Source organism: Cariama cristata, unplaced genomic scaffold (assembly GCF_000690535.1).
Source record: "Cariama cristata isolate BGI_N322 unplaced genomic scaffold, ASM69053v1 scaffold9731, whole genome shotgun sequence".
Lineage (NCBI taxonomy): Eukaryota > Metazoa > Chordata > Aves > Cariamiformes > Cariamidae > Cariama > Cariama cristata.
The window spans coordinates 62,499-76,832 of record NW_009600994.1 but is presented as its reverse complement, the minus strand read 5'-3'; the positions used below and the strand labels follow the sequence as shown (position 1 = coordinate 76,832).

The 14,334-nt window shown below is 35.6% G+C and overlaps 1 protein-coding gene across 1 annotated transcript in view; it reads left to right on the top strand.

Moving 5' to 3' along the window:
* Window positions 1-1,146: 1,146 nt before the first annotated feature.
* STXBP5 (syntaxin binding protein 5 (tomosyn)) overlaps window positions 1,147-14,334 on the top strand; it is a gene marked incomplete at its 5' end in the record, with an annotated part of 41,035 nt that continues 27,847 nt past the window's right edge. Inside the window, 9 exons of the mRNA XM_009710260.1 lie at window positions 1,147-1,301; window positions 2,360-2,432; window positions 3,572-3,719; window positions 4,135-4,202; window positions 5,282-5,322; window positions 7,337-7,557; window positions 9,092-9,270; window positions 10,885-11,010; window positions 11,497-11,648. Coding sequence (XP_009708562.1) covers window positions 1,147-1,301; window positions 2,360-2,432; window positions 3,572-3,719; window positions 4,135-4,202; window positions 5,282-5,322; window positions 7,337-7,557; window positions 9,092-9,270; window positions 10,885-11,010; window positions 11,497-11,648 — 1,163 coding nt within the window. The remainder of the gene's footprint in view (window positions 1,302-2,359; window positions 2,433-3,571; window positions 3,720-4,134; window positions 4,203-5,281; window positions 5,323-7,336; window positions 7,558-9,091; window positions 9,271-10,884; window positions 11,011-11,496; window positions 11,649-14,334) is intronic.

Here is a 14,334-nt window from a genome sequence, read left to right as displayed (position 1 = left end):
GGCTAATTCCCAGATCTGTGAATGTCTACGATCAGTTGGAAAGCCATATTTTACTTGCAGCAGTCTACATCTGTCTGTGTATTCCTTTCCTAACTGAAATGTCAAAAGCTGATCTAAAGAAAGGTACAGATAACCAGAAGTAGTCTCAGCTTCAGCAAGTTACAATTTCTGCAGTCAAAATCCTTCTGTTATGAATAGTCGTTCTGAAGGAAGAGATTAGTTCAAAGCTTGTTCTATGCAATTATAATATCACAATGTAAAAACTAGTTGACTTCTCACGCAATTTAGAGGAGCTTATTCTAGTATAATTTCTAAGAATACATAGCTCTTTGGGGAGACTACTTTTTCTAGTGTGGCCTTTTTTCTGTTACACCTCTCATTTTCCAGTTCATCTAAACTGACTGTTTTGATACATTTCAATTTAATATTTTCTCTGTAATATTTTCTCTATCTTCAGTGTACTTCTAAATCTATAACTGTTGTGATACTCTTCCAAGAAGTTTAATAAGAAACAAAACAAAACACAAAAATCCTAGTTTGCACTGTGGTGGTGTGGCACTGCACTGAAAATCTCCATTCATTTATTGCTACATGTACTTCAGTTCACACTTCAATTTTCAGTTTCAATTGTAATCTTCTTACAAGAATTTTAAGGCAAGGCAGAACTACCTTTCAATGCTGAATTTCGATAGTTTTTCTGTTTACCAATTGAAATTGATTAGGTATGAACATGGTGCAATTTTGACTTTTAGCTAAAAGCACTGTCACTTGTTGTTCATGGTTTAATTTCTGTAGCACAGAGGAGAATAATTCATGGACAGGACCAAATTTTTTTCTAGCTACTGAAAGAATGTAAGAAACTTGCTTCTATAGCAGTCTGCTCTAACTGTTCAGTTAAATAAGCAATATAGAACAAAAAGTTTGGAAGAGATGTCTGACTTGAGTTATGGTCTCCTAACTCTTGGGTTTTAAGTTTTGAAACGCGTACCCAAGCTACACATTGCATGGAGAGCTGGTTTGTGTTATTCTTAATGTATCTCTGCTTAACGATATCTCACTGAACTTTATTATAAGGTTACAACAACTGTCCAGTCTCTTTTAATGTATTATTTTGGCTTAATACTAAATGCCTCTGCTTTATTCCAGGGAGCCTTTCATAATTCTCTCAGGAGGCTTGTCGTATGACACTGTAGGAAGAAGACCCTGTTTAACAGTTATGCATGGGAAAAGTACTGCTGTGCTAGAAATGGATTATTCTATTGTTGATTTTCTAACCCTCTGTGAAACACCATATCCTAATGGTAGGCTCTAAAGATTTTTCTCAATACTTCGACCTCTTCTCTCTAGAGTTCTGTCCCATCAGAATATTCTTTACTATTGCCTTTCTGTTTGATCAGACTGTAGCCATAACACCTGTTATCCCTGTTGTCTGAAGTATGTTTTACTTCCCAAAGCATCATAATAGAATAGTTTATTATAAAACCTATTTTGTTTCTAGAAGAATGCCAATTACTGGTTGCATGGTTTTTTCCTTTTTTTTAATCTCAAAAGCATGTGCAGACAAGAAGTAGCATTACATTTTTAAGCTGTAATTACTGCAGCAGATGTATTCATTAATATTTATTTGAGGACATAAGATCTTTTCAGTCAATGCTAAATCTTGATTAGCATTTCTGTAGTACTCTAACTTTTAGCGATTTTATTCATTCCAACACTCACATGAAGTTCATCACTAACATGTAATCTCTCTTTTGCAGAAGGGGATTTTTATCACAGTTCAGGTAGTTGTCTCAGATCAATAGTATTATATTGCTGATGACTCCAGTGTTTTTAGCTGTCAGCTTCCATCAGAGTATATAAAACTGCTTAGCTCAGAATTTGAGGTCTGCCTGAAAGAGGGCAAGATAAATTTTGAAAACTTTCAATTTTCTTATTTTAGTATCAAGTTGGCTGTCTTTCAGTCCATTTTGTAAGCAATTAGAATTTAAACCCCACTGAACGTGAAGAAAAGCAGTTTGGGGTGGGACGATGTTATTGTTCAGTAACTGGCTCTTCCTCAAAGACACTGCTTATACAAGTTTCTGTGCACGTTCCTTTTCTTGGTTTTTGAACTGTTTAAATGGTTCTAGCAGATTGGAAGAGAATTGAGAATGTTGAATTAAAGGGAGAGCGTGGCTCTTACAGACTTAACTTGGAGTATTCAGAGAGGGTGAGTGTATAAAATATCTTCAGAAAATATAGTCATCTAAGTGGCTTTTCTATTCTTGACTGATAGAGTGCAAGGACTGATCACGTTCTTGAGGCTGTGCATGCAAGAACTACATTTGCCAGTAAGTAACTTTTTCTTTCTTCTTTTCAGACTTTCAGGAACCGTATGCTGTAGTTGTTCTCCTAGAAAAGGACTTAGTGCTGATTGACCTTGCACAAAATGGGTAAGAATCTTGTGTAGTCTTAATGGTTGGCTACAGTGATCAGCCTGTTGTTCTGCTCTATAGCTTTTTAATCTACCATAATACCTCCCTGTCCAGAACACAAAATTTTGAATATTAAATGTAAGCTTTCTTCAGCAGAACTGAGAATCTTTATAGATCAACTTTTCTCAAGTTAATATACACTAGATGAGCACAATATTATGTGATGTTTTCCAGGCTTGATTGACCAACAGAAGTTACTCATAAATCACTGCTGCTTTTTAACTATCACAGTTTATTTTGAAGTTGATTCCTTAGTGCTATGAGGGGAGCTCAGAATTTTTGGGAAGGGAGTAAGGGGAACAACTGTTCAGATAAGCCAGGTAATTTTGTCTGACACTGAGTGGTGTTGTCATCACATAAATATTTGCTGATTTTGTTGCCAAATGAATTGCTATCTGTGTTGCTTAAAGTAAGAATGGTAACCTCTAATCCCTGGTTTACTACTGTGGTAGGAAGTTGCTTAAAAATAGTATCCTTTTACAGTTTGCACAGCTAATACTTGCCTAACACATTCTGAGTCTCTCGTTACTTTGTCCGTGGAACTGTCTGTATACTCTGTTAGGTGCTGATTAAAAATTCTTTCAGAAGGTGATCTTGGAGTTGCAAGTAGGTTATGAAAAGTGCTAGACAACTTCCTAAGAACAGTATTATAATACAAAGTGAGAAGTAGAGTCTTCCTGTCTTTCTCCCTGGATGAATAAACTGAAGAGTTAGAAATACATTCGTAGCTCCACATTACTATAATTAGGACTCGATAATTTCACTTTTTCCACAGGCCATTAAAATAATAAGCTTTTAAAAATACAAAACTATAGGGAATACCAGTGTTCTGGAAATACTCTATAAACAGTACAAACTTCTGTACTGTTCTGTACTTCTGTACTGTTCTTCTGGTTCTGTTGAGTACTACAGTATCTTGATAGTGTACTGGATGAGCAGTGAAGTTGCATAGTATATTTATTCATAATCTAATTTGATATGCATTTATTTTCTCTATACGAAAGGAATGCAGACGTAGTCTTTAGTGTTTTACCTGTGTTCTGCATTCAAGAAAAAAGTTTTTTAGACTGACAGTCTTCCCTTTTCATCCATTAAAGGTACCCTATATTTGAGAATCCCTATCCTTTGACTATACATGAATCTCCAGTTACCTGTTGTGAGTATTTTGCTGATTGTCCTGTGGACCTGATACCTGCACTGTATTCAGTTGGCGCTCGACAGAAACGTCAAGGTTACAGTAAGAAGGTACAATATCTAGTACATATGTATGTATCTGAACATACTGAAAATCAGCAGGTCTAAACAACGTAAGAGTGGCCATACTAAGACCAAAGCTCCATCTGACTCATTACCGTGTCTTTGACAGTGGGTCATCACAGATCTGTAGGGAGGATATGGCATATCTCAAGCCTATAGTCATGCTTTCCTGATGTGCTCCCACCAATTGATGTATGGCTGGAAGCTAAGGGACTTCCTGGAGCAGGGGTGGTGCTTATAGCCATTGTTGATTTTTTGTTGTTGTTTCCTCTGCAGTGGATATGTCTAATTACTTTTTGAAGTCATGTGAAATACTGAAATCTGCAGTATCTGCTGTAGTTTCAATGGCTTAACTTTGCGCTGTATGATACTTTCTTCCTCAGTGTATTTGTTAATCTTCCAGGAATGGCCTATCAGTGGAGGCAATTGGGGTTTGATCACTCAGAGCTATCCAGAGATAATTATTACAGGGTAAGTAACACTATAGTGTAGTAATAACTTTTTAGCTGATTAAGTAGAAGTGAGAATATTTTGTTCCTTTTATAGAAAACAATGTTCTAAAAGTGGTGTGAATGACTTAAGAAATTATGTTCACCAGACAAGTCACTTGCATAATCTTCTTGAGGTATTAACAAGAAAGTAAAGCAAAACATGGGAGAGAAGGTAGGAACAAAATGATAGCAAGAGTTTTTACAGGGATTATTATTATGATGTGGTATTGTGATTATGTCTGCTTGCTACCAATATATCCTGGATGAAATTTACCTTTTATTCTTTAACTTGTGGAAAACAGTTGTAGTGGTTTACAGCATAGGAAGTCCATTAAAGAGTTGTTGAGTTCAGTTCTCAAAGGGAAGCCAAGTTTTTTATTTCAAAAAGGACAACCAAATACTTAAATCTGTTTGTTTTGCTCTCTTTTGAGACTGATCCTTCTAATACTACTCTAAGGAGCATAAACAAAATTTAATTTATAACTGTGCAGTGCATCACTGAAAGTGAGAGCGCTACTAAAGTTTTTTTAGAACAGCCCATTAGCACTGATGAGTATTACTGTCACTTTATGCTACACACTGCAGAGACTTTGAGAGACAGTCCTGAAAAAAATCTAGTCATCAGATTCTCAATTTCAGGGATAAACAAACAAGTTAGGTGACTCATTTACACTGAAATACAGTATATTTAGGCATCTCCTTTACAAGTGTCACTCCAAATAAAGGGCATCTTTTAAGAAACAGTGCATGGTTAAGGTATACCAAACTGCTAATGGGAGATGCAGGTAACTGAAATCAGTACTTAAAATGGTAAATTAGTATTAGTACAGTGGGATTTCAGGGAGTTAGCCTCCAAATGTTTTTTTAATCCCTTCTGTCCAAAGGAATTGGGGCCTGTGTTTGTAAAATATTGGCTTCCAATAAATTGTGGAAATAAAGTGTCACTAAGAATACTAATAAAAATAGAATGTTAGCCATGTACTGTCTAATCGGTAGCAAAGAGGTCTAACAGTCCAACTAACCATTTTACCATCTTATTAATTTTTTAATATTTCATAGGCATGCTGATGGGTCAATCAAGTTTTGGGATGCCTCAGCAAGTAAGTGTTTTCAGTAGAGATATTTTTTTTCCTGTGCAGTAGGAGTTTTCTAAACTTACTGATTTCTCTAATGGAATGTGAATGCAGACTAGTCATTCTCATTATTTCCTGCCTCATGTAGACTCAGTAACTCCATAGGAAACTTTGATCTAAAACTAAATAAAATTAACATTATTTCATAGCTAATTATTTCACTGTTTTTACCACCTCAGTGAAAATGCACTGCTAGTCCAAGGGTCAGCTAGAATGGCAGAGTTCTTAAAATTTTTTAAAAGCACCTTAGGAAGCACATTAGTGAGCCTAGAGATGCATGACAGGCAAATGCGTTTCTTTTTAGTACAATTGAAAAGTTATTTCTGTCTTTTTAGACAGGAGAGAGGCATGTGTTTATAAGACATCAGCTCCCCATAAATTACAGTATCTAAAAATGAGAATTGGAACCAGTAGTAGTTTGTGCTAATAAAATGATCTAGGCATTTGTGAAGAAAAGCAGGAGAACAGTAAAATAAAGACACTTTTCTTTGGAACACTGAACAGACCTGAAGAGTCTGATACCGTTTTACATTTGTCTTCAGTTAAAGGGTCAATTGCATCTGATGGTCTACACGGCTAACAGTGAGAAACACAGTAAGAATTCAAATTAGAGTGGACTACACAGATGTTTTAATCTAGTTCTGACTAACCTTACTCTTGGTACTTAAAAGCTGTCTGAAGCAATCTTGGAATCATTATCGGTTGTCTTTGAAAACTTGTGGAAGACTGGTGAGATTCCAAAATGCTAAGGCGTATGTGGGTGTGGGAGGGAACAGATGCAATGTATATGTTTAAAACCTGGGAGGAGGAGAGTATTTGGAGTGTTATATATCTTTAATTTCACTTTGGGGTGGGGGTGGAACCTGGGAGAGGAGGAAAAAAAAAACGAAACCTGATTGATTTTGTGTGCATAATTTTATTCAGCATAGATTTGTCAAAAGGAGATCCTGTTAAAGACATGTAATTTCTTTCGAAAGCCGATAAATAAACCTGTTAAGGGAGAAACCACAAGATCCTGTATCTTGATTTTAAAACTTTTAAATCTCTAATAGCACAATCTTAGAGATGAACTAGGGAGGTGTGATTCAGGTAAAACCACTCAAATATGGAAGAGGAGAAAGGATGCTGTAAATTAAGTTTTCCTAATGATATGGGTAGTATCTGTAGCAGTGACTTGGGCCATTAACTAGGAAATATGCCTATGGAGTTTAAAAGCAACACCAAGACAGGTGAAAGAAAATGTAAGAATTAGAATTACAATTGGGAATGATACTGCTAATTCTTGAATAGCATCCAAGACAATTTATTTGAATATAACATCAATGATTCACGCTCAGAAGTTATGTTCTGGAAAAAAAATTGGAAGTCTAATGGATTGCAGTGTCAATGTTGCACAAAAAAGTCATTGGGATAAATAAGAGGGAATGTCTGGAAAACCAACATGGAGTAAGTCTTTCACAATTTTGAGCTGTGGCAAGGCCTCACTAGAACAGTTCTAGGAAACACGGTGTTAAGAAAAATGTGGACTGATCAGAGGGCAGCACTTTTGAACAGTCAGACAGGACAAAGTAAAAATTGGAGGAGCTCAGGCTGTTAAGTCAGACGCAGGTGAGAGGCCATGGATCTGAAATACTATAAGGAGAAAGGAAAGGAGCTTCACTTTCTCTGCCAAAGTTAGGCTTAAATTGTGGGTAGGGCATATGTAACTAGATGTTATTGTTATGAACAGATCCGTAAGTATAGTTAAGCCTTGAGAACCTTTGTATATATCTCTCAGGAAAAGTGGTGTTGGTTGCTCTTTTGGTTTTTTGTTGCTTTTTCTTTTTTTTTTACTAACTGATCCTGCAGTGGGCAAGTGGTGCACTGCACGGGGAGAGTCAACACAGATATTCAGTGCTTCTACTCTGCTCTGTTTTGTTGAATATAGAAAAAAATCTGTTTAGATCAAAACTAATTTTTATCTCTTCTTGTTTGTTCCTAGTAACACTGCAAGTACTCTATAAGTTAAAAACAGCCAAAGTATTTGAAAAATCACGGAATAAAGATGACAGGCCAAACACAGATATAGTAGATGAAGATCCGTATGCTATTCAGATCATCTCATGGTGTCCAGAAAGTAGAATGCTGTGCATAGCTGGAGTTTCTGCACATGTCATTATTTACAGGTTCAGCAAGCAGGAAGTGACAACAGAAGTCATTCCGGTAATTAATATAACCATTTTTAAACTTTGTAGGATTTAGCTATAATAAGACAGTAGTAGCAATTTACTTCTTCATTGTCGTTCCTTCGATTAGCGAAATGGACAAAACCAAAATTGCCTCAAAATGAGGAGATGTATTTTTGTGGAGGAAATAAATTATGAAATTCAGCAAAAGCAAAAATGGCACACCAAGATTTTGGTTTTCATTGGCTTTTTCAGGTTTTGCAGCCAATAATAGTTCTTTGTTCTATCTATCACAGCAAATAGTGGATCAAAACTTGACTGTATCAAAGGTAAAATGAGAACAGAAGTGAATGACATGCAGACTTGAAGAATTTTGAAAGCTTTTAGGGAGCTGGTTCCTCCTTTTCCTTGATTCCTAATGGTTATTATCTGTCTTAGCTCTGCATACTGCCGAAGTTTTGCTAGACGAGTAGAAGCATGCCAGACATGCCCTAAGGTCTGTTAAGGACTTTGCTGTGTCACTGTTGTCACTGTATCTTGTAATAGAACTCTTCTTCTGTATAAGAGTTTGAGAAGTCCTCTGTTAAATCAGACACACATATGCAACTTTACTTAGCTTTCAGCTCATACATTCAAGATAACTTGAAACCATTTAATTATAAAAGGTTGTATGATCTACGTAAAGCATTAATTGTAATGTAGTTGTGGTTTTTTTTTTTCTTACCCCCCACCCCTCTTCGTACTCTGCCCCCTTCAGATAAGTCTCAGTTTGAGGAGATGAGGCATGTTTTTTTTTTCCTGCTGGTGTTTACTTATGTACAAAGTACATTCCCTTCTAAGGGAATAGTTTTTCTAAATTATTTTTACGAATCAGCCCCTAGCAAACTGTTCTTCAGTACTAGGAATGCTTTAAAAAATACTGTATAGTTCTTTGTTTTAGTCCATGAGTTAAGTTCTACTTTGCAGATGATGAGACTAAAACAGCAGAGAACTTTACACTGCAGTACAACTAACATTGTTACAGATTCAGCGGAAGGAAATCTGAAGTTACGATGAACTTACAGTTCTTTAAAACGTATGGTCTAGTTCAGTGCAACATCAAACATTGAACTAAGTTCCATGTGTACGGTGCTACAACAGTATAAAGTGTAGCTGTCTGTATGCCTTCAGCTCTTCTCTAGTTTCAGCATTCCTGAGCTACATAAAATAAGTCATCTTCATAACTAACAATTTATTACATGCACAGAATGATAATTAAATGGGTCTTGTATCCAGTATTTAATTTTTTTCCAATATTAGGCAGCAAACTTTTAAATACTGGGAAATAGGTTAGATTTGTAAGTTTTAGCAATCTTCAGATATTCAGTCTGTAGTGGTTGGTACGACTGTGTTTCTGAAGACCACGTGTGTGTTTAGGTTGCACTGTTTATTAAACTATTATTATCTTTTAAAAGATGGAAAAGTCCTGGATGTCATTTTTATCACTACTATCTTCAGTTGTGCTTCATTTATTTCATATCTAGTTTTTTGAAAGGCAGAGTTTACTGATGATTTTTTTTTTTGATTTACAGATGCTGGAAGTACGTCTGTTGTATGAAATAAATGATGTTGAATCTCCAGATGGTGAGCAGGTGCCACCTTTACCAACTCCGGGCACAGGTTCCAATCCTCAATCCATTGTTCCCCAGTCTCATCCATCTACTAGTAGCAGTTCATCTGATGGACTTCGTGATAATGTCCCATGTTTAAAGTAAGTATATTCTGTTATACTTTTCTTGAGTATGAAACTTTACAAGAACATGATGAGAATATATGTACTTTGATATTATTACAGAAATGTCATTGTTGGTGAAAACGTTTTATTTCTTAGAGCAACGTTTTCCAGATATCTGACAGTTCTGTTTTGAGAAATTAATATGCAATCTTAGTTTCTTTAAACTTAATAAGCTGATTGTTAAAAAAAATCTGAAAATTCTTACTTTGACTGCTGCCTGCTTTATGAAACTTTGGCATAGATATTAGTATAGTTATAGGTGCTCATGCTTTAGAGGAAACACTTTCAACAGCAGCAATATAGTTACTTTGAAATCTTGTTGTCCGTTGAAATGAATAGGCAACACTAATATTTTGTGGCTCTCCTTAACTTTAGGCCATGTATGTCTGAATAGATTTCACTTGTTAAGTTTTCCAGAGCCTGTTAGTTTTCCAGTTTTCCAAATCAATGAATATGCTTACAAATAACTGAGAGAACTCTCTAAGCTTATAAATATTTTTTTTCATAAATCTCCAGGGGAACTACTTTATATTTTGGGAACAGGAAACAGAATTAAATAAGTGTCCCATTCTCATGGATCTTCATTTTACATGATGCCTCACAGTGCTCGCAATGTAGATCTTTGAGCGATGTTCAGATTTTTTTAAATTGGGAGTTTTTTCCTTAAGGTTCTTTGTGTGTAAATTTTTCCTCGTTTGAGAAATGAAAGTTAAAAGACATCAACCTTTTTTACTTTTCTACAAGAGTGCATTATGACCTTTGGACCATTGCTTTTTCCTCACAGAATGTACATTGAACTTTGTGTTCAGATATAAAATTAAGATATGTATGTACTACTTGTTTTCTGGAGTTTCAAGGTCACAACTTGAATTTTAATTCTTTGAGTGCATCCATCCAGAAAATAACTACTTCTGATGGGTTATTTTTTCTGTGTGGGAGTTCTCATATTTTATTGGTTGTACTGAATTCCAGAGATGTCTTTCTAAAGAAAACTGGATGGTGTAGAAAAATCGGAAAATTCTGAATTTTTGTAAAAATATTGGTAAACCAAAATATACATTAATGAGAATGAATGGATAAAATAAGAGGAATTCAGGAACAGGAGCAGCTTATGTTCTGTGTAATTTTTTTTTACCTTAAAAGGTGAAAGACCTAATCCTTTCTGCAGGACAATCATAAATTTGTTCATCAGCATGCAAACAATCCCCCTTCCATTCTCTAAATCAGGGTTCTTTTGGGAATTCTGACAAGAATGGGTAACACCTTCCTTTTAGAGACTGAACGCCTTTATTCAAGTCAGTGCAGCATGCTAATGCTGTTATGCCTTGCTCTGAAGAGGGAAAGAATGAAGTATTTGTGATCATTGGCCAATTTTTAATTGGGTAATTAATCAAAAGGGCCCTTAAAGAAGTGAATAACCAGGTTCCAATGTCGGGTTTTTTCTGGTTGATTTTATGTGTTGATTTTTTCAGTTTTTGAACTTTCTGAAGTCCAGTGTGGTATAGAATTTAATGAATTCTGAGCCTGCGAGCAAAAAAATGGAGATTGTAGAGAGTCCGAAAAAGATACCATGTTTTGTTTACTTTGCAGAGTTAAAAATTCTCCTCTCAAGCAGTCTCCAGGCTACCAAATTGAGCTAGTTATCCAGCTAGTGTGGGTGAGTGGAGAACCTCCTCAACAGATAACCAGCTTAGCAGTCAACTCAGCGTATGGCCTGTAAGTATATTCTACCTGTTTTTTTTCATTATTCTGTTAAAGTGGTTTAAAATTATCTAGTAAAGATTAAGTCTCCATGTGTGTTCACCTGAGCTGCACAGCAACACAAGAGAGTCAATCAATCTCCTGTGCTTAAAAGGTAATTCCTTGTGGGTCATGGCAGATTCTGCTGATGCTGACATCAGAAACAAATCAGCATCACTCTTCCTCACCTGGCACTGTACAGGGAAGAGTAAGTGTCATTTAAGGCTCTGTCAGATAGGTTTGCAAGTACAATGACGGTGGCCTATTCTGCTCCGCGTCACGTGTTTTTACAAGAGAACAATTAAACAATACTGCGTTCTAAAATAGTAATTTATAACTGTGTAATTTAGAATAATTCATAAAAATTAGGGAGTCCTAAAATGCTGAACAGCAACAAATACGACAGAAATCTTTACCTACATTTGATTAGCTCTATCTTTCCTTCCACTTCTCTTTTTCCAGAGTAGTTTTTGGAAACTGTAATGGGATTGCCATGGTTGATTACCTCCAGAAGACAGTGCTCTTAAATCTAGGCACTATTGAACTATATGGCTCCAATGATCCTTATCGCAGGGAGCCACGTTCTCCCCGAAAAACTCGACAACCGTCTGGAGGTGAGCAACCCAAAACTTACTTTAACTGACTGCGCCGCCTTCTGAACTTATCTGGGCTATTGGTTTATATTCTTTGAATACAAGTATACTTTTCTCTGTTGTGGTTTTATCCTTTTTTCTTGATCTATCCCTAATGTCACTATTGCAGGTTTGTTACTTCATGTTTGCTTCAAAACTGTTGCTTAGTGGAATCTACTGGTGCTTGATATAATTACTTATTTTTCAGTGTAATGTGTGTTTTAAGAAAAAGCAGATGGGAAAACATTATCTGTGTGAATAAATGTAAGTGTAATTGTACAATGGATTTATGTGGTTTACAAGATTTTAACAACACAGCGTGAAGAAGTAGAAGTATCCTGATATTTCTGAGAAACCTAGTTACCCATATCACATACCTGTATAAACCCAATAATGTTATAGCCAGTGTATCTGCTGGGATCTTTTGGCTTCCTATTTTAAACTTTGACTAGAAATGTCCCTGATACGCTAAAGCATGTTATGTTGTATACGCTGTTATGTTATGCTTGAGAGGAAGCCTTCGATTTAAATGAACTGAATAAACTTCCAAATACAAACTGGTAAAATAGATCTTTTTTTAACAAATATACTGAAGGATGTTCCTTTGCAACTGAGGAGGAAAGTGACTTCAGTCAAAATACCAAGGTTTTTATTGCCCAAAGGACAATTTAGTATTTGTAAATTACTTTCTCCTCATTTTGTAGTGGACACCTTTAAGTTAATTTGGAAAACGGCTAAAGACAGAATGATAAGCAATGTCACTGCTGCCCCAAATGATTATTTTTCAATAGGAAATAAACTGTTCAAAAAACTTCTTCGTGCTCTAGTCTTGGTTGTTTTATTTTAAGAGATCCAGAATAAAGTCCAGGTAAGTTTGTTAGGTAATATTTTATTCAAATGGTAATGGATGCTCTAAGATGTATTTTAGTAAATAATTGGTTTGAGAGATCCAGTGAGCACCAGTCAGCTTATTTCAACTGAGGAAACTGGTCTAAAAATCATTGGTGTAGAGCAGAACATACACAGTTGGTATCCTGTCAGATAAAATATTTTCTTCTAGTAAACAAAAACCTTATTAAAAAAATTACTTTTTAAGAGAGAAAGAAATAACTTTACTGGTTTGCTGTGTTAATTCCTCTTGGGAGTAAAGGGCTTAAATTCTGCTTCATTTAGATTATAAACTGCCTTTTGGAGTGTTAAACATTACTTGCTTTGTTTTCTTGGCTTTATATTGGATCTACATAACTTGGTTACAACTGTTGCTAAGATGTTCATGAATGAAGTCCTTTTTGCTCATGAACGTAACTGTTATGTGAAATCATGTATTTTTTCATCTTGCATTTTAATACTAACAATCTGCATGGCAAGAGCATTTTATGAACCTGGCTACACAAGTTATTCTGCTGGCTTTTCTGTCTCAAATGTACTGTTAGTGTCTGTCTTTCCTTTTCTCATTGCTTCATAAAGGTATGCTGACTGTGGCTTCTTGCATGTGCGGCCTTTCTAACTTATATTCAGAGTCTGTGAAAAAGCTTCGCACCTCTTATATAAGTAAGTCATCTCATGGCAATAAAATATTTTTTAACATCTGAATTTGATTATTTGACTTGTTCACTCACCATCTATATTTTTGTTAGTCCATTTTAAGTAACTATTTTACTTATAGAAACTGATTTTAATCCATCATGCATCTATTGTATTTCTTGTTCATGGCATCTTTAAAAGAAACTTGAAGGAAAAAAAGCAACCATAATAGTATCTGTATTTTGTGGTTTTGAATAAATAAAATCAAAAGGAGATCCTGTCTCAGAAGTTACTGATATCTACAGACCTGAGATCTTACTCACTACATTTAGTGGTGTTTTGAGATCTGAGGCTAGAAGCTTCCCTTGCTTGGTCCACTTTCTGGCAGAAAAAGCTTCAGAACTCTAGTGTTAGATTATTGTTGTTAGTAATAATAATAGTATTAACATTTAACATGGTAAAAGACAATGATTTGTCTATTACAAATGAAAATTTACTTCCACAAAGATGTTGCTCATAGGGATCACGAGTGGAGATGTTTGTGTATTGCACAGCCCTATGGGGCTTCCAAGCAATTTTGAAGTTCAGGCACCTATGTGAGGGGAGGTAACCTATCAGAACCACGATTTCCCTGAGGGCTTCTCTGACTTATTCCATCATTCACAGTATCCAAGAATTTGGAGATCGTAAAGCTGGTTTTTAAAAGCTTGTTCCTTTCCCTAGGATGCCAGTTTTCACCACCCCTTGGGCAGAGGTAGGTAATCTCACACTATTTTTTAATGAAGGAGAGTAGAATAAAACTAAGCTAAGGGAAGATTGACCTGGAGTTTAAAAAAAAAAAAAAAACAAAAAAAAAACCAACCCCAACCAAAACCCAGCAAAAACTTGAGATTGTGGTTCAGTTCTGTTACTTCTGCTATTTTTTTTTCCCCAGCCAGAAAAAAGAAATACATTTCAGATAGGGTGGACTCAATAGCAAAATACTGCTTCCTATAGAGTCTTGCATCTGCTGCCAAGGGAGAAAGGGAGCTAGGCATAAAAGAAATGTCTCCACCTTAAGATGATACAGAACTGAAAACCAGGGTCTGTAGCCGATTTGTTATTGTGAAGGGAAACAAGATGGGCAGAAGACCCAAAACTGGTT